General features: G+C 36.9%; 1 protein-coding gene across 1 annotated transcript in view; it reads left to right on the plus strand.

The window, feature by feature from the left end:
- The window catches only part of ADCY2 (adenylate cyclase 2), a 426,140-nt gene that overhangs the window by 317,478 nt on the left and 87,015 nt on the right, over positions 1-21,647 (plus strand). Inside the window, 2 exon segments of the mRNA NM_001265652.1 lie at positions 4,368-4,437; positions 7,294-7,391. Of these exon segments, the coding sequence (NP_001252581.1) occupies positions 4,368-4,437; positions 7,294-7,391 (168 nt within the window).

Genomic DNA, 21,647 nt, shown 5'->3' on the forward strand with positions numbered 1-21,647 from the left:
CAATGCTCTGCTTTGCCTGGCGCTAGGGTCAGTGTGAAAAACAACCTCGCCTCTGCCTGAAACCATCACACACTGAGAAATAAATAACTTCCTGCAATGTAACAGCAGCTAAAACCTAGGGAGGCACCTGATTTCATAAAACATAGGTAGAAGGATGCATTCATTCAAGCAGAGGAAATAGCAGCTGACACCGTGTGACTCTCCAGAATAAGACACAAGATCAGAAGAAAGAGGGAATCTTGTTCTTTGAGAAAAGTTAGCAAATAATAATAATAATAATAATAATAATAATAATAACGTTAGTATTTTAAAAACTAATTCCTAAAGTCAACCTCAGCATGTGTTCACGCAGGTGAAAACCTACCTTTTAAAATTATTTTTGTATGCACCGTTTAGAACGTTCCTACCACACAAATCATCAGAGAGTGCCGCCACTGGCATTGCTTTATTGTTGATAAGTTGCCTTTAAATTATGTGTTTGCTTTGTGTCATTTAGTATTCAAATACATGTTTAGTTAACACCTTATGTTTTAACGTGGTTTTATTCCAAAGTAATGCTTAGTGCTGATGTAACTGCTTATGTTGTAATTTTCCCGACATGTTTCAGAAATCAAATAGAGAAAAGTGTGCTGTACTCAAAAAATAAAAGGGAAGTTTTTCAAATGGAAGCTCTTATGCATGTATTTTTAATTAACCTCAGTTACACTTTGTTATGCCTTACTCATTAACTCCTCTTGTTCTTTGATATGAAGTTCTTCTGATCTTTGGATTTTCACTTGAGGACTCAACTGGAGCTCCGGGCTTGATGTACCATTCAGTAGTTTCCTGCTATTGCCATAAAACAGTGATTCCTGTGCAGATTTTTGCTTATTCATTCACTGATGTATTGAACACGCATTTGTTAAAACGCTGACTGATGTCACCATCTGCTCAGCCTTTCCCCAGTGTGTGCCATGGTGGTGGGGAACTCTCTGGTGTCTTGTCTTAGAAAGACTCCAAAGACACTCATCCTATCAGATCAGGACCGTACTCTTATGACCTCATTTAACCTTCATTTCATTCTTAGAGGCTCCATCTCAAAATACAGGCACACTGGGAGTTAGGGCTTCAAAGATGAACTTTGGTGGGGGACACAAGCTCGCGGTGCATAACAATAAGAAAGTAGTCTTCTCATTTAGTATCTCCTTTGTGGCAAGGACTTGCATTCACATATTTCTGAATAATTCTTGGTGCAGGTGTGGGTATATCCATGCCCCTCTAGTCAGCATAGTATTCGGAATTTCCTTTATTTTCCTTAACCCTTTGACAAAAGAAAAAAAAAAAACCTTAGTATAAATAAATAGAGAATCACTTATTGCGATAACTCAGGATGGGGTTGACTTTCTTCATGCCATAGACCACTGGGGTCAGGAAAAATGTCAGGAGGCCCTAAATCAAGCACACACAAATTCCCTCTCTCTTCTCTCCTCTCCTCTCCCCTCCACTGCTCTTCTCTTTCTCTGTAGTTCCAATCCCCTGCAAGTAATAGTTGACCTAATTGGCACACACAAATCTATTCCCTTCCAAATATCCAAATCACATTTATAAATCTCTTTGTTTTCTACACATCAAAATATTCCCAAGTCCATTGCTGATAAATAATCTGAGGTGTCACTGGAGAGAGAAAAATTACAGCACGATGTGTTCAGCAAGTCACATTTGTAAAAGATAGAGTCTATATGGGAAAATCTTCACATTTTAGCATGTGATACTATCCATCCAAAATGCATCTGTTCTTATTACAAAATTGATGTTGAGATACCTGTGTTCTAAATCAGTAGTGGGAGTGGAGGCCACCTCAGAAGATTCACAGAGGTGATTAAGTGTGTAGGAAGCATATGCGCTTCTTAATTCTGAAGACAAAGTGAGAATTAGGCCCATCCATCATTGCTGCAAGGGAGAAGCCACAGGCCAGACCCAGCGTGCTATGGCAAAAGGAGGCGAGTGTGTTCACTGGTGAGGACTTAGTCATGTCCCCAAGCATGGATCTAGTGCTGGGGCTCACGAAGCACCACATGGGTTCTGGGGACTTAAGGCAAGCAAGCCTGATCCCGAGCCCTTGCCATCCACCTGCAGGTCACAGGCCATGGAAACCTAGACTGGGTGCATGCTGGCATGACTAGTAAAGGAGGTGCTGGTTTTATTTTCACTTCCTAAATTTCACTCTTGCTCCCAAGCTGACATTTTCCAGGAGCATTTATAAACTATATTTTTTTCTCAGTAAAGGAAATACTGTTTTTAGTAAGTTACCTGCATATATTATTCATAGTCTGATAAAGACACAGTTCTGAAAGTGAGTATGGTTAAAATTTATCTTAATTTGTATTTTCTGGTCCTTTTAATGTCAACCAATCTTTGATTCCTCCGTCTAGTCTTGTGAAACAGAATAATAGTTCTGCCGCTGGTATGGTAATAAGAAATACCATAAAAGTTTATTTCCCTACAGCTTATACCCTTGAATCAAAGAACTATGCAGCCATAAAAAAGAATGAGATCGGCCAGGTGTGGTGGCTCATGCCTGTAATTCCTGCATTTTGAAAGGCCGAGGCAGGTAGATCACCTGAGGTTGGGAGCTCAAGACCAGCCTGACCAACATGGAGAAACCCTGTCTCTACTAAGAAAAACAAAAATTAGCTGGGCTTGCTGGCATGCACCTCTAATCCCAGCTACTTGGCAGGCTAAGAGAGGAGAATCGCTTGTACCCATGAGGCAGAGGTTGCAGTGAGCTGAGATCATGCCATTGCACTCCAGCCTGGGCAACAAGAGTGAAACTCCATCTCAAAACAAACAAACAAACAAAATCATATCCTTTGCAAGAACATGGCTGGAGCTGGAGGCCATTATCCTTAGCAAACACAGGAATAGAAAACCAAATGTTCTCACTTATAAGTGGGATGAGAGATGAGAACACATGGACACGTAGAGGGGAACAACATATGCTGGGGCCTGTCAGAGGGTGGAGGGAAGGAGGAGGGAGAAGATCAGGAAAAATAACTAATGGGTACTAGGCTTAATACCTGGGTGATGAAATAATCTGTACAACAAACTCCCATGACACAAATTTTACCTATGTAACAAACCTGCACTAAATAAAAGATTTTTAAAAGAGATATTTTTATTGTTCTCACTTTTAATGGCTGTCAGTCTAGAATACATTACTGACTTCCCTGCCCCAGTCGAAAGTGCCCTGTGGATGGTTCCTGGGATGTTCAAGCTAATCTTGGTGTGTGCCTGGCAGTGAGAGTCTTCCAAACTACTTGCTTCAAACAGGTGTTTAAAAGTCAAACAGTGTGGTACAGTGCATACTTCCATATAATTTTTATTTATTTGTCAACAACTGAGCAATGCATAGTATTTATGCATGCGTTTTTATGTTTGCGTCAATCTATCCTGAACAGATTGCTTATTATACTAGTATTTTTATCAATTTTTAAAAAACTCTAGACAGGCGCGGTGGCTCACGCCTGTAATCCCAGCACTTTGGGAGACTGAGGCAGGTGGATCACGAAGTTGGGAGTTCATGACCAGCCTGGTCAACATGGTGAAACCCCATCTCTACTAAAAATACAAAAATTATCCAGGCGTGGTGGCAGGCACCTATAGTCCCCAGCTACTCAGGAGGCTGAGGCAGGAGAATTACTTGAACCTGGGAGGCAGAAGTTGCAATGAGCCAAGATCACATCACTGCGCTCCAGCCTGGGCGACAGAGTGAGACTCGATCTCAAAAAAGAAAAGAAAAGAAAACTTTATTCAAGCATGACTTTTTCTTTCTAGAAATGAAAAAAGTGACGATGAAAGTATGTTTGCTAAGTCTGAAAGAAGCAAAACCTTCTCACCCAGATCTTAAAAGCACTCTGATGGTTTGGATGCTCTGATCTGTTGCCCTCTAGAAGCTGAAAAAAAAAAAAAAATGGTGCTTCTCTAGGAATTAGATCCTTAAGGAGGTGAAACCACTGGATGATTTCAGAAAAACATGGGGAAATCACATTATTGATGTCTTTACTCCTTTAGATGAACTTATCTCCCTTGTTATTTAATTCAGATCCCTTGAGTTTCAGTTGATTTGACAGCTGGTTTATAATATAGAATTTTCCAAGGAGGACAGTGTATGATTAGGAATATTATATTTTCAGATCCTGTTAACATTATCCAGATTCCATATCCAGTTAGTTGGCATTATATGTTGTTTTTTTTTAAAAAAAAAAAAAAAAACATTGTTCGGAATGATACACGATAAAGAAAGAAGAGTGCAAGTCATTTTAACAAATAGTTCCAGATGTTTGATTGGAGATTCAGTTTTATGATGTGTTGGTCCTTTCTATTTCTAGGCAATGGCTCAAGTCTGAAGACATTCAGAGAATCTCACTGCTTTTCTATAACAAAGTACTAGAAAAAGAGGTAAGCTTTTCTCTTCTTCAAAATCACCAATTGGGTTTTCTGAAATTTGAATTTCTTCATGAAATTGTGCTCATGTTTTTCATATGTGACATTTAAGCTGCCTCTCACTATATTCAAACTCTTTCTGGCTTTTCTGGTGATTCTTTCGTGCATATATTGCTTTATTATATTTCTTGTTACTAAGTTTCTATCTTTGGTCAGTCACCATTCTCAACCCTCTCCATAGTAAATGGTATCTGCAATGTGTGTGAAATATCCCAATTAAATGAAAGATGTGAGAGATAATATCTGCTCTTCTCAATGTGAAATTCTCTCAGAAAAGTCTTTAAAAAACAGAATTCTTCTTGATAAATCTACAATGTCTTTACACAAATTATTTTAATATTTTGACCAAAATGTGAGTTTTACATTCAATGCTTTCTCAGGGTAATTAGAACTTTTAAGTGTTATTGTATCTAAGTGTTTTCATATTATGGCTCTTAAAGTGAGAGCTATTTCAGGCACAAATAAGTAAGCAGACATTTAGATTTTACATGTCAAGCTATATATGGGTTTGCTAAAATGAATTCAGTTGATTGTTGCAGAGAGGACAACCATTCTTCTAGCTCAACTTTATTTTATTTGCCTTTTGTTTTTTGTCGATCTAGAGAAGGAACCAGATTTAGAAGTAATTTGCATCATTCAACTATATATTTACAGGCATAGTTTGAACAAAAGTTACATTAATGGTAGCATTTGCAGCTCTGGTATTAAAATTATGCTGATAGGCACGGTGGCTCATGCCTGTAATCCCAGCACTTTGGGAGGCCAAGGCAGGCAGATCACGAGGTCAGGAGATCTAGACCATCCTGGCTAACATGGTGAAACCCAGTCTCTACTAAAAATATAAAAAAATTAGCCAGGCATGGTGGCGGACGCCTGTAGTCCTAGCTACTCGGGAGGCTGAGGCAGTAGAATGGCAAGAACCTGGGAGGTGGAGCTTGCAGTGAGCCAGGATCGCGCCACTGCGCTCCAACCTAGAAGAGTGAGACTCCATCTCAAAAATAATAATAATAATAAACTATGTTGATAAAATTTAGTGCATTATTTTATGCATATCAAATAGAAATATTAAATATGATAATTCCTTCCAAAATCTATGGACACACCAAAAGTTTTTTTTATGTTGGTTGTCAAGAGGATGTATTGTCTACTACTAAGTAGAGGACTCTGACCATTGAATGCAGACAGTTTACCAAATTGATGCTTGTTATAATGTGCTATTATTGACCATCTTATCCTTAATAACTTGAGCAAATATTAATGGCTACTTATTGCTTAGCTGTTACATTATTTCTTTCCTGATAGAAGTCCATTTCTTTGTTAATACCACAAAGAAATTCCCACTCATATCTCTGCACAAAGGCCTGAAGAAGTTAGAAGATAAGGATTTAATTGAGGGCATAGAATGTAATCACATTTCAGCAATTATGCTAATATAGCTTCTTCAGGAGCATGGAAATTATGTTGGCTACTAAGTCACAAAATATACCCCCCAAAATTCTAGTAAACAGAAAGTGATCATTTAAAAATCCAGCTTTTGCACACATTCCCCATGTATACATATTTGTGGATGCCGACTTTAAAGCAAATTTTAGAGAGCAGCAAGACTTAAGCTCAGTTTTTGTCCTTCTATCCCCAGCTTGCCCTTCAGGGGATCAGGTAGGGCAAAAGGCTGCAAGAGCTAAGAGAAGAGAAATATCTGGAGACCCATCAGAGATCCTTCATGCAGCACTAAAACAGGGAGGCTAAAATGCAAGAAATACATATGTGTCCCTATAACTTGGGAGAGTTTATGCAAATGTAGCCAATGCAACCTGACAGTATTTTCAGGAGGTTTCAAAGGCATTGGCACAAAATTTTATTTCCTTTAATTTTACCATACAACCTTTCGTAAGGCAGTTGAGCCTCAAGGTTGAGAGTATGAGTTCAGAGCCTGGTGAAGGTCCTGGTTTCCCATGCACTGTATCTCCCTGATTGTAGTCAATTGTTCCAGTCCACAGTTTCTTCATCCAAAAATAGGGGCTGTTGTCTGGATTGAATGATTATCACAGGGAAAGCAGGGAATGCAGGACACCATGCTGAATGTAGCAGGGGTCATCATCAGCATCATAAGTATAGCCCTCTCTGGCATTTTTATCCTGCCTAAGTCAAGCAGGGTCAGCCCCAGGTAAGCAGCTAACGCTGATCAGCTTATTCATGGCATGGGGAACCATGTGGGCTCCTGCTGAATGCACTGGACAAGAGGAAGGAAGAGGAGCCCATTGGCCAGACTCAGAACAAGCCAACTAAGAACCAAGTCGGCAAACCTTTTGGTCTTGTAACTTTACCCATCACCTCTCAATGGCATTAAGACAAATAATAAAATAAAATACTAAAATAAAGGAATATGACTTGCATTTCCTCAGTAGTATTGAAAAGTAAAATAGTATATGAGAAGTCATTCCCTTTCCCTCAATACTCATAAACAACAGACCCTCATGGGACCCAGGGCACAGGCGCGATTCACAGTTCACTCACTCAACCTTCTGGTCAGGTACCTCTCTCCTTACTAGAGAGATTCAGTTGCTTATAGATGGCTTTGAAAACAGTTCCACTCATAAACTGTGGTCCTTGGAAGTCGCTCCTTCACAGTTCTTATGGGGGAAGAAAACACTCACTGCTGAGATGAACAGGCTTTCTCCTTCCCTCGCGTTGGCGTCAATCTACACAATTACTGAGTGTGGTGCATGCTCTGGGTACAACTAGGCTGCTGGTCACTGTGTACAGCTCTTCTCTTGGAGAACCGTCACTCACAGGTTCCTTTCTCCCCTTCAGTACCGGGCCACGGCACTGCCAGCATTCAAGTATTACGTGACTTGTGCCTGTCTCATATTCTTCTGTATCTTCATTGTGCAGATTCTCGTGCTGCCAAAGTAAGTACTTCTGGTTTCCATTGGGATTCTCACCTGGGTTGCCTTTCCACTGGAGCCCAGTTATATTTAAAGGTGTGAAAGGATGCTAATGTGTAGACAGAGGGGTGATTTAACATGTCGTGGTGAAGGGAGAGTAACCCAGGACCTCGGAGGTTAAGTGGCCCCCATGTGTCTTCCTGAGCATAATGTTGGATTTTCCAAGTGGACATGTTGATTCAAACTTCTAGGGATTTAAAAAAATAATAATTTAACCTTCTTGTTTTGATGTTGGTATTACTCTGATGCACAGTCTAGGAAATGTAGCTCAATAAACTTTACCCACAAAGAGCGCAGTCCCCAGATGTGGTTTCTAATAAACAAATGGCATTATATTATATTGAAAGGGCATGGCCTTTCACTATAAGACACACTTTGCCCGCCCATCCATTTTGTCCAAGTTCTGTGCGTTACACGGCCCTCTCTTTGAAATCCACTCCACAGCCGTCTTTGATTGTTACAAGTCAAGGTTCAGCCGACCTCTCCCAGGAGAGACGTGGGTGCAAATGGGAGAATCGGAGCAAACCACATTTCATGCTTTGAGGTGAATTCCTTCTGGCTCCACTTACTGGTGAAAAACCAATCACTTTAGGATCCCTAGGTCATCTTTCTCTTGCACCTTCTTAATTTGTTCAAGACCAATCAGGTGACTTTCTTCAAGAAAGCTAATTCTCATTTTACAATCTAAAGAAAATTCTCGTCCTTCTTTTAATAACTGGAGATATAGAAAGAAGTTTCTTTCTATATCCTTCTGATCATATATATTTTTTTTCCTTCTGATCATATATTTTTTCTTTCTTAACCTATTTTGTTAAGGTCAAAGCAACCATTTTCAATCTAGTAGAATTCAGTTGTGTGCTTGCATTTAACTCTCATGGTGCAGCCAGCCTTTGTGGGCAACTCAAGCGGCTTAGATTGAGTAGTGTTTTGTCAAAGAAGTTGTCTGTTTCTCCGCCTCTGTACTTCAAAGGATTTTCTTCTGGGCACTGAGCCAAATAGCCAAAAACCACTTTTGGGGTGCAAGTGGTTTTTGATTACGTGGATGCATTGTAGAGTGGTGAAAGTTTTGTTCATGTGTGTCCAGTTCCTTAGCAATGTGCTCCCTTATGGAAGGGGTTTCCAGTAGACTTCCGCTCTCCCCATGAATTGGAAGTGTAATACATGGGCAAAAGGAGCCCTTCTTCAGGACTTACAAAATCTTCAGTGAAATGTCCCAATGTGAACATATCAGTTTTCCATTCAAACAAATGTTAACAAATTAAGCTCCTTAGTGTCAGGCCTGTTATCATGGTACTGGAGAGAAACAGCCATCCCAGTACACACTGGCTTATAGACTGATAGAGCAGAAAAGCATTTTGAAAGCTAGATAGGTGGAATAAATATTACCCAGGGAAGGGGTCCTCACTGTTACTCTTACATAGATAGATTCATTAATTTTTCTACATCTTCCTATTGGATGAGTATTTCTGTATTCTCTGCATTATAAGTAATACAGGATCTGTCACCTACTGGGAGGACTGGGGGCAATTTAGAAGATGCCTCCAAAGAAGGCAATAAGACTTCCAGGAACCAGGGAAAACGTTTCGTGGGATTTCACTTTTAAGAAACACATCTCTGTCATGTCTTTGCTGGCTTGGCTTTGGTTTTCCTTGTCTCTCTTCTGTGGTATTGCATCTTTATGAGGACCCATGGACGTTCATTCTCTCAAGCTTCATCACCCATTATTTTTGTGGGTGCACGCAGGTTGCATTCGCTCTAAGGAAAACCCACAGCCTCATCTAATGGAGCCCCCAGACCTGCACTTGCTGTAACAGCCTCAGGCTTCTTGTTCTGTGACTTCTTCGTGTTTCTTTCGTATTAATATCTCCTTTTTTTTCTTTTTCTTTAGAAACAATCTTCCTAGAAAATATTTCAAAGATACAAAAAACTACAGAGTGTGATATAATAAACACACACGGGTCCATAATCCAGACTTTTGCAAATGTTTACCTTGTGTCCTCTTTACTGTAGACCCAATTTTCCACCCTCTTGACTGTTACTATTTGGGTATGCTTCCTTTAAACAATACATGTTTTTATTTTGGTTTTATTTATTCAATTTGATATCTTTCTTCATGTTAATTTCTTCTATATTTATTTTGTCATCTGTATTTTGATTTTATAATTGGTGTGAGTGGACCCACTTCTACCATTTTATTTTGTGTTTTATTTACCTTGCTTTTCTTTGGTCCTTTATTCTCTTTTTTCTGATTTCTAATGGATTGATCAAGTTCTTTTATTCCTTTTATTAATGGTAAATTAAAAGCAACTTTATTAGAAAGTAAAGAAATAAAAGAATGGCTACTCCATAGGCAGAGAGGCCTGTTTATTCTTTTATTTCTTTTACTGGTTAGGAAGTCTATGTATTTTTTTCATTAAAGATTACTATTAAAGTTTAGAGAATATACATCATTTATATTTTTCTTTTAATGATTATCATTAAAATTTCAATATGTATTATTTATGTTAAAGAATAAAAATATATAATTATTGTTTATAATATGTATTTTATATTTACATGTTTTTAATATTATATATTTTTTGTCAATATCTTTTGGGATAGAAGTGGTTTTTGTTACATGGATGAATTGTAGAGTGGTGAAGTCTGAGATTTCAGTGCATTCATCACCCAAGTAGTATACACTGTACATAATACGTAGTTGTCTATCCCTCACTCCTCCTATCCTTCCCCCTTTGGAGTCTTCATAATCCATTGTATCATGCTGTGTGCCTTTACGTACCCATAGCTTAACTACCATTTATAAGTGAGAACATACAGTATTTGGTTTTCCATTCCTGAGTTATTTCACTTAGAATAATGGCTTCCAGTTCCAACTAAGTTGCTGCAAAAGATATTATTCTTTTTATTTTTGTGGCAGAGTAATTTTCCATCGTGTATGTACACTACATTTCATTTATCCATTCATTGGTTGATGAATGCTTGCGTTGGTTCCATGTCTTGGCAATTGTGAATTGAATTTTAACATTTATGCTTAATGAAATACATTCTAAACTTATTCATAATCTCTCTTCAATATAATTATTTCCTAGGATTTTTAGCTCTGACTGTAATTATAGTCAATGTGTATTTAAATCTGCCACATTCTTTACCAATTAATTTGCTCATCAATGCTTTTTAAAAATTATTGGTTTCTTCAAATTCATTTATTTATTTTTTGGTGATGTCTATGAGTTGTTAGGGTTTTTGGAGAGGGGATTTATGAGTAACAATAGCTGCCTTTTTTAGTTATATTAAAATTTCTGTATCTACCTTATTTCACAGTTCTTGAATAATAGTTTAACTGGGCATAAAATTATAGGTTAACTTTTATTTTCCCTCAGACTTATGATGACATTACTCTGTGGCATTACAGCTTCTATTTTGGTTAATGAAGTATTTCTGTCAGTCTCATTACATTCCTTTCTAGGGAGTATGTCTTTCCTCTCTGAGTGCTTTGAGGTATCTTTTTGGCTTAGGGGTGTGGTGACGGTGTTTTCACCTTATTGTTTCCATAAGTGTTTTTGTTTTCATCTACCTAAGTGACTAGGTGTGATTTTTTGATCTGAAGACACATATCTTTGCTCAGTTCTGCAAAATTCTCTGCCTCTGTCTCTTACATATTGCTGTTGATTGTCTTGATTGTCTATTCTTTCTTCTGGAGTTCTTGTAACTGCATATTTTGTTCTCATCCTGGGCTCCAGGTTTTGTCATATTTCCTCCCAGTTTCCACTTTTTTATTTCTTTGGGCTGCATTCTGATAAATTCTTCACCCAACATTGAGATTATAATATTTGTGATTTTTTTTTTCATGTCTAAGAAGTCTATGTTGTTCTTAAAACCTAACCTTTTTGTATATATAATTTTATATTTTGCCTATGGAGTTTTGTTTCGTTTTCCTTTACTTGCAGATATATACATACATACATACATACATATATATATATTTTTGAGATGGAGTGTTGCTCTGTCACCCAAGCTAGAGTGTAGTGGCACAATCTCGGCTCACTGCAACCTCCTCCTCCTGGGTTCAAGCAGTTCTCCTGTCTCAGCCTCCCAAGTACCTCAGATTACAGGCGCCCAACACCACGCCCAGCTGATTTTTGTATTTTTAGTAGAGACGGGGTTTCACCATATTTGTCAGGCTGGTCTCGAACTCCTCACCTCAAGGATCTGCCTACCTTGGCCTCCCAAAGTGCTGGGATTACAGGCGTGAGCCACCACGCCTGGTCTATTGCAGATTGTAAACATGTTATATGGAAAGATCACTTATTTTATTTCTTTTTCTTTATTATTTTGAGACAGAGTTCTGCTCTGTCACCCAGGCTGAAGTGTGGTGGCACCATCTTGGCTCACTGCAACCTCTGCCTCCTGGGTTCAAGCAGTTCTCCTGCCTCAGCCTCCCGAGTAGCTGGGATTACAGGCACCTGCCACTGAGCTGGGCTAATTTTTGTATTTTTAGTAGAGATGGAGTTTCACCATGTTGGCCAGGCTGGTCTCAAACTTCTAGCCTCAAGCAATCCGCCTGCCTTGGCCTCCCAAAGTGTTGGGATTACAGGTGTGAATCACTGCGCCTGGCGGAAATATCACTTATTTTACTGTGTTCCTTAGGATTGATCAATATGTGATTCTGCCATTTAAGTCTGTCCTTGTATTGTCTGTAATTTTGTGTATATATTTATCAACAGCAAGGATTTGGGTCCATGGTAGTCTTGTATGTTCTGAGTTGTAACGGCATCACTATGGGATAGATTTCAGTGTATCTTTGCCAGGTATCTCTGGGATTCACCAATTCAAGTCACAATATTTTATTAAATCCTTAGACTAAGGTTCCTGCACTAAGGAGGTCATGTGAATTTGGGTCAACACCTCCTGGCATGGAGCAAGATTGGTGATCCCAATTTTTGAAACTGACCTTTTCTTCATGGCCCCAGTCAGATGGTTATCTTCCCTAAAAATTACCAGACTGGTGGAGAGTTTTTCTGTTTCTTGTTTCTTGGTGGGACAGCCCTTCAGGGCCCCTGCCTTTATTCAAGAGCTCAGTTCTAATTTCATGTTAATCAAATGCCTGAGAGCATCACCTTCCTTGGGTAGACATCAGTCTTACACCAAGAACAGGTATTAGCCCCTGGTTTCTCCTGGGCCTTTAGCATCAGCCCCTCTCAGCGATCTGCATTTGAATACCTTCTGTGTACTAGGAATCTCTCTTTCTTGCCTATTATCTCATCTATTTAAAGAAACCATTTTGTTGTATTTTATGAAGCATTTTTGCTAGAATAATGGTGCTTCTCACTTCTGCTGACCTGTCTTTACTTATTTTCTTAACTCGTTAATTATACTTTTGCTTTGTTTCATTTGTTTAGCTTTTTTTTGGTGGTAAATTGCCTCGTGTTTTTGGAAAAGGGAAAGAAATAAATGAGTGAGTAAATGAATGAATGAATAACTAATAATGGAGAAATTTGTTACCTGGAAAGGACCAGTAAAGGGAGGTGTTTCCCTGAAGGGGAGCCCAACATCGTCCTTATTCAGCCTATAATCGTTCAATCTGGCTGTAGTCTCAGAATTTGAATAGATAAAATTAAATTATTGGTTGACTCCTCTTTTTGGAGTTGCTCTCTCACTCTGTCTGCCCTGTAGTATAACTTTATCAAAAATGTGAGCTACCTTCGAAGACCAAAAGTGATCAAGCATGAATTGCTTTTTCTGTTTTTAAGTAGTTTCATTCATATTATCTGCCAAACTAAATGGATTATGTTTACCGGTCATGAGGACAGTTGTTAAAACAAGGATGAATTTTTTTTCTAGCACAATTTAAGTAAATAACATGTGTTTCATTAGCCCAAGAAAAATTAAGAATAATGATGTTTTATTTAAGAGATATTAATAAACCAAATTATAATGTTAAGTATCTTAGAATTATTATTTCTGCTTAGATCTCTAATATCAGTTTCATTACTTATTTCAATACTCAATACTAGAGGTGGTAAAATGCGTTCAAATCCTGGCATAGGTTGTACAGAATGATATAGGCAAGTCTTACTGCTGGATTAGATATAAGGAGTATGAGAAAATAAGTTTTGCAGGGGTTTTAATTTTGTTTAATTTTGTCCTGAACAGTTGGAAAAACTGTTGCCATTTACAAAGAGAGAATCCTGGGGCAGGCACAGGTTGGGGAGGGAGAGCAAACTCAAGGGCTCCGTTCTGGACATGAGATACATGTGCCTGCTACACATCAGGTGCTGGGGTTTCACACAGAAGGGAGTATGTGACCTACAGAATTTATAGAACCTCCCGTGAAACCCTCTGTAGCTGCTATAGATTCTATAGAGCTGGGTGGAGATACAATCTGAAAAACCTGCACCTATGGATTATTTAAATCCAAGAGATGGGATGAGCTCCCCCAAGTAGAGGGTATAGGAAGAGAGACTCTGCACTTTCTGGGGAATACAGTGTGTCTGAAAATTCAGATCTTCAGCCCTTATCATTGCTGTAAAGGTAGAACTCTTCTTACTTGGCCAAAGATCATCTCTTTTTTCTTTCCTACATCTCAGAACCTTCAAGTGTCCAGAACATCTCAAAGCTAAAGTCCTCTCATCAGAGAAAGGCTACTGTAATGGTGATGAATATTTAAATTCCATTTCCTCCTTTCAACTTTTGATTCTTTCTTTCTTCTTTTCTTTTTTACTGAATTCCCTTTCATTTTGAAGTTCTATCTTTTAAAAAGGAAGAATTTTTATTTCATGCTAACTTATAATTAAAAGAAAAGTTTGCTTCCTTTGGTTCTTATCATCCTGACTGAATCCCACACAACAGATGTGAGTGGAGAGCTGATGAGAGGCTTGCTTTAGGGAAGAAGTAAGGGAAGTGAAGTCAACCAGGAGAGAGGCCGTGAAAGTCATGACATTCAATAGAATGCCAAAGACATCATTATTTACCCAGAGAGATGGCTTGTAATTAATACATTTCGTAGGCTTTTTGAGTGGAATGTGTGTCTCCACTGGGCTTCTCTCATCAATAAATGTGTTTCTCACCCCTGTCAGGCCACCTTTAAGCAATTCATTGACTGGGGAAAAAAAGCAGAAAGGAAAGAGGACCTTGTCCAGAATCAGCCTCTTCCGTATTCCGTAAGAATGCGCTTGAGTAAAGCACCAAAGTCAAAAATGAACACTAAAAGTAATTTTTCTTGCCTCATGACAGGGAAGACTCAAGTTTGCTTTTCAGTACATACGTAATAAGTTATGCTTCAGGGTTAAAAAGAAGCAGTTTTGCAACTGGGATGTGAATTAAAATTGATTAAGTTACACCAACATCTTTGTATACTTAATGGACCTGAACATGCTTTTGACAGAACAGGCAGGATAAATGGTTATAATTAAGAGCGTTTGACCAACCATTACTTTGTCTCACAGTATTTGTTGTTCCCTGGTGTCTTAGTCCTTTGGACTTCTCTAACAAAGGACCACAGACTGTGTAGCTTAGGAGCAATAGGAATTTAGAAGCCATGGTTCCAGAAGCCAAAGTCTGACATCAGGGTGCCAGCATGGGTGGGTTCGGGTGAGGGCTGTCTTTCAGATTGCAGACTACTGTCTTCTTGTATCCTCACATGGCAGAAAGAAATAGCTAGTTCTGCAGCCAATTCTCATAAGGGCACTAATGCCATTCATGAGGTCTCCACCTTCATGACCCAGTCACCTCCCAAAGGCCCCATTTCCCTAATGCCATCACATTGGGGGTTAGGAATTCAACAGATAGATTTTGGGGGGCAGAAGCATTAAGCCCATAAGAACTCAGATGGAAGAGAGGTCCATCTGAACATAAATGCCAGTATGCCATAGACTAGAATACTGAACAGCCTGAAGTTGAGCATATTGGTGAGAGTTTGAGCCACCCCAAGTCTGAATCTCAGGTTGTCACATACTATTCTATATGCAAGACCATATCACCTACAAATGAAGATCGTTTTACTTCTTCTTTTACAATCTGATGCCTTTTATATTATTTTCCTGCCCAATTTCCCTGGTTAAAACCTCCAGTACAAAGTTAAATAGAAGTAGCCACAGCACACATCCTTTCTTATTCAATCTCAGGAGAAAAGCATTCAGCCTTTCACCACTAAGTATGATGTTAGTTGTGAGTTTCTCATGGTGACCTTTTATCAAGATAAGGAAATTCCATTTTAGTAATAGTTTGTTGAGTGTTTTCATTGTGAAATAGTGTTGGATTTTGTCAAATCCATTTTCTGCAGCTATTGAGATGATAATGTATTTTTTTCTTCTATTCTATTAATGTGATCTATTGATAGGTTGACTGATATTCAGATATTAAAGCAACTTTACATTTCTTGGGTAAACTCCACTTGGTATTGATATGTACACCTTTTTACTCGTGGCTGGAGTCAATTAACTAATATTTTGTTAAGGAGTTTTGTATCCATATTCATAAGAGATACTGATTTCTACTTTTTTGTGATGTCTTTGGTATTAGTATCAGGGTGATACTGGTCTCGGAACGAGTTAAGACCTGTTCCCTTCCCTTCCATTTGATGGAAGAGTTTGTAAAAAATGGATATTACTTCTTCTTTCAAAGTTTTGGGCCAGGAATGGTAGCTCACACCTGTAATCCCAGCACTTTGAGAGGCAGAGGCAGGTACATTGCTTGAGCTCAAGAGTTTGAGATCAGCCTGGACAACATGGCAACACCCCTGGGCAAAGGGGCAAAACCCCATCTCTACCAAAAATACAAAAATTGGCCAGGCGTGGTAGCACAGACCTGTTGGTCCCAGCTACTTGGTAGGCTGAGGCAGGAGGATGGCTGCAGCCCGGGAAGTAGAGGCTGCAGTGAGCTGTGACTGCACCACTGCACTCCAGCTTGGGTGACAGAGCAAGACTCTGTCTCAAAAAAATTTAAAAATTAAATGAAAGTTTGGGAAAATTTACCAGTGAGGACATCTGCACGTGAATTTTTCTTTGTAAGTAGATTTTTTTTAATTACCAAGTTAATCTCTTTACTTTTTATACGTAAGCCTATTTATATTTTTCATTTCTTCTTTAGTCAGTTTTGTGTGTCACAACATACTTTTAAGAATGATTATCCCTGCTTAAATGGGCATATCATATCTTACAGCAAATAAAAAACAGATAGTAAGCTGTATTAGTAACACTGTATTCCTTTATCAGCTCTTAATAGATTTGGACATTTGAGGAAGGAGTAAGTAGTGGTCATCAGATACATTCACAAAAAAATGTTAACAACTAACTCTTCTGGGATGCTCTTCACTGTGTCCAGCATATTATTATAAAATAGGAAGAGTCACATTTTAATACATGTATTGTTTTCCAGGTCTATTTGACCTTACTTTAGAATGTCTCTGTCAACTCTCTTCATAGTGAATAATTATTCAAAAAAAAGAAACATTGAAATGCATTTTAGGAAACAAAGGCCTATATAATTCATTGTAGTACAAGAATCCATTATTTAAACTCTGATTCACAAAATAAACCTTATGATTTGTTAGTAGATTAACACATAATTGTCTCTAAATCAGTTGATATGTGTTTAATTGAAGGCCAATATAATTCTATAATCCCTTGTTCCATTTATAAAAAAAATTAGAGTATGGCGTAACCCAAGGAATATATACATATTTCTCAATACTTCTAATGCTAAATACTTCCAGTAACAACTTTGTTTTGCTGTCTTCAAAAGAAAAAGAAAGGAATTTAGAGAAGTCACTGTTACAGTTCTTCCCTAGGTTTCTACCTAACTATTAATGATATTATAGTACCCAGAGAAAGCTTTTTTTATCTAGTTTATGGATTAGGCTCCAATAAAGAAAACAAATTGCCTTAGGTTTTTCAGAAAGGGAATTTAATAAAAAGAAGTATTTACAGAATAACAGAAAAGCTGATAAACCAAAGAGGGGAGAGTATAGTAGCCATGGTGTAGCAACAGAAGAAACTTTCTACCACCTCTAGACTTGTAAGGAAACAGGATAGAGGTGTTGTTAGCAGAAACCCAGGCTCCTGGGCATTCTTGCAGATGCTAGAACCATGCAAAGCTAGAGCTAGACGAAGGTAAGGTGTTGTCTGACAAGGATCTGGAACTTTAGAAAAGGCAGGAGTTGCAGGCCATCCAGAAAATGACTACCAAGGAGAGAGTAAGAAGGAGAAATATACCAAATCTCTTTCTTTCCCTTGCCTCCCAGTCTCCCACCAGCTCTCATCAGCCAAACTAGCTAGAAACATTTGACAAAGAGTCTGTGAAATGAAGTCTTTAGGAGACGGACAGAGATATACTTGAAAGGAAACAAGAAATTACCAACACACTTAGTGACAAGTTTTCCTAAATTTGTTAAAATCCATCAATCTCCAAAGGCAAGAATCTCTATGAACATCAAGCATGATAAATATGAAGGAAACCACATGTGGCATATTATAGTCACACTTCTGGAAACCAAAGAAAAAAAAGAAAGAAGAACATTAAATGTACCCACAAAAAAAAAAAAAAACACAATTCTTACAAGGGGTCAATGACAGAATGAATGGCTGCCTTCTTATCAGAAATTATGGAGAGCAAAAGACACTTGAACATCTTTAAACCACTGATAGGAGCATGATTAACCCTGAGTTAAACATTAAATTCAAATATTCCTTTTCAAAGTTGAGATGAAAAACACTCTGCAGGTAAAAAAAGAGGGAATTCATCACCAGCAAACATACAAGATATGCTAATGGAAGTTCCTCAGCTAAGGTGATATGATGTCAGAAGAAAACATGAATCTAAGGAAGGAATGGAGGGTATTGGACATGCTTACTGTATGAGAGTATAAAAGACAATATATTTATCTTTCATTTAAGAAAGCATGTATTAACTCTTGGGCAGTCACTAAAAATAAAAGAAGTACAGCTAAAACGCCAAGAGGAAATGAAAAATATTTTAAAATATTTAATTAATAAAATGACAATAATGGAAGAACAGAAAAACAAAAGTAAATGAGACAAATATAAAGCAGACAGTAAAATGGTAGGTTTGAAATAGTAGCAACAAGTAACAGACCACACTATACAAATAAAACCAATGGGGCAAATAAACAATAGATAACCAAACGGTAAGATTAAATTCAAACATTATTAAATGCGAAAGGACTAAACACTCCAAAGGAAAGTATGACCAAGCCACATTCTCTCTACAAGAGGTGCACCTTAAATACAAAAATTAGGTAGCTTGAAAGTGAAAGGATGAAAAACATATCTGATGTAAACAATAAGCACAAGGAAACTACTATACATATATTAATATCAGACAAAGTAGTTATGAAGGCAAGAAATATTAACAGAGATAAATATAGATAGTGAGTAATGATAAAAAGGTCATTTCACCAGGAGACATAAAATCATAAAGCATGCTTATACCTAATAACAGATCTATAAAATACAGATATGAAAGCACTTAACCTACAGTAGACCATAAAAGCATCTTATGCATATCTGACAAAATCCAAGAAAAAATGAGACAAATCTATGACATAATTAGATATTTAGTATCCCTTTTCTAGTTCTTATTATTATACCAATAGGAATATATAGGAGGTCTGAACAACATTATCAACTTCCTAAAACTAATTGATGTTTCATAAACTACTAAACTGAATTGAAAAATACTTGTTTACTTAAAGTGCACATGGAACATTAACCTGTTACAAAGATATTACTTATGCTAGGCCATAAAAGCATCTCCACAAATTTGAAAATACAGAAATAAATATGAAGACAAAAAATCATATAGTCTGATGTCTAACCACACTAAAATCAAATTAGAAATCATTAACAATAGAGTATTTTAAAATATCCCCAAATATTTTAGTGTTAAACTATATGCTTCTAACCCAGGAGTCAAATAAGAAATACAAGAGAAATGCAAAGATGTTTAAATATCAAAATGTAATGTATCAAAATGTGTGGGATTGCAATTAAAGCAGCAATTTAGGGGGGAATTTGTAGCTTTAAAATGCTTTAAAATTAGAAAAGAGGAAAGAGTTAAAAATCAGTTGTCCAAATTTCCATCTTAGGAAGCAGAAAAAGATGAGCAATTTAGAATCAAGCAATTAGAAAGGAATAAATACTAACAAGAAGAAATCAATAAAATAGAAAACCATCAGTAGTGAAAATTAGTAAAGCCAAAATATGGCTCTTTGAAAAAGACTTTGAAAATTCCTAAACCACTAGCAAGACTGATCAAGAAAGGAAAACAGGGAGAAAATCACAAAGCATCCAAACTAACAATTTAAGGGAAAAAAGAGGACTCACTACAGATTCTACAGATATTAACAGGATAGATATGAAATGCTATAACTTACTTGAGGCCAAACAGATTTACAATTCAGATAAAATGAGTTTCTTGAAAAGACCATTTACCAAAAACTGAAACATAATAGAAAATTTAACTGTGCATGTATCTATTACATTTATTGAATTTGTTTTAAAAAATTTTCCCACAAAGGAAACTTCATACCCAGATTATTTGTGTGTGAATTCTACCCAACATTTTAAGAAAATAAGATAGAAAGAATTGGTCAAATATTAACAAATTTTGTATTTGTGAATGGATAAAAATGTCTTATTCATGGAAAAAGGCTAAAAGATTGGGGCTACAAAGCAAAGTCCACATCTACACCATGTGTAGGAGATCTAGCTGAAGCAAAATGAGAGAGGTTGGAAATAAAGTATATAGAATAGCTATTCCAGGAAACAGCTTATAGAATAAAGGAAATATTGATAATATAAATTCCTGACAATAAAGAATTCAAATGAAAGGTATTCAGCATTAAAAGAAAGATTTTTATTATGATTCAGGCACCAAAAATTTAACAGTCATAAATATTTATGCACTTCAAAATCTCTTTGAAATAAATAAAGCAGAAAGTGTTAAAATGTTCAAATACATGGACAAACCTACACTCCTCTTTGGAAATGTTAATATATTCTAACATTGACAGATCAAGTAAGCCAGCCCATTAGGGATTTGACTAACTCATAAGGTTCCTTGAATAGTTATATTTAGAGAAACACTTTGTTACCAGCATAAAAATTACATGTAATTTTCAAAATTTCATAAGACATAGAAGTTGAGCATATTTATCCCATTCCAGAAGAAAAATAAATTGTCAAAGTGAAATAATAGAGGCCACAATCTCCGATAAAATCAAATGAAATTAGAAATAACAAGAACCAACCAAAAATAATATTCTTGTGGAATTTAAAATTCAGACTTCTGAGTTACTTTTAGTATTAAAAGAAAATGGAAATTGAAATTATAGGCTTTTTAGAAAAGAGTGATAATGAGTAGCTATGAATTAAAGACTGTGGGATTTGGCAAAAGCTGTAACTAGGAGAATATTTATGTCCTTAAATGCACTTATTAGAAGATACAAAAGATTTTCTAATAAATGACAATCCAAAATAAAGTATATAAGTTTAAGTAAGGGGGAAGAAAGGAATTTTTAAAAGTTGAATCAGAAACTAATTAATATAGAAAGGAAAAGCAGACCTTAATAATAAACCAAGAACTTATTCTTTGAGAAGATCAACAAAACATGCAAAACCTCACAAATCTGATCTAAAGAAAATGGCATTAAGCATAAGAAATTACAAATACGGAGAGTTTTTAAATTATAAGAAAATATTACATAGAATATTTTACATTTGAAAATCTAAATGAAAAAGATAATTTTCTAGGAAAATTATCAAAATTGACTCAAGTAACAGAACCAATAAACATGGCAGAAATGTGACATGTCTATTTCTAAAACAGAACCTGGATCGGGAATAGAATTGGGTAGACATAAATGCCAACAACATCACTTAATAAAGCTATAACTTTACGCAAGTTCCTTAACTTCCCTGTGTATCAGTTTCTCTGGCAAAATGAGGTAATAATACTAACTACCATATAGGATTATTATGAGAATAAAGTGAACTATATATGTACATATATACATAGCACTTGGCACATAGTGAATACTCTATAGATGTTAGAATGTAGCACCAACACCACCAGCACTACCATCACCACCACCATTATCCCCATAACTGTCCCTATCACCATCGCCATCATCATCACCATCACCATCCCTATCACCATCACCATCATCACCATTACCATCACCCATCATCATCATTACCATCA

This window comes from Macaca mulatta, chromosome 6 (genome assembly GCF_049350105.2).
Source record: "Macaca mulatta isolate MMU2019108-1 chromosome 6, T2T-MMU8v2.0, whole genome shotgun sequence".
Taxonomy (NCBI): domain Eukaryota; kingdom Metazoa; phylum Chordata; class Mammalia; order Primates; family Cercopithecidae; genus Macaca; species Macaca mulatta.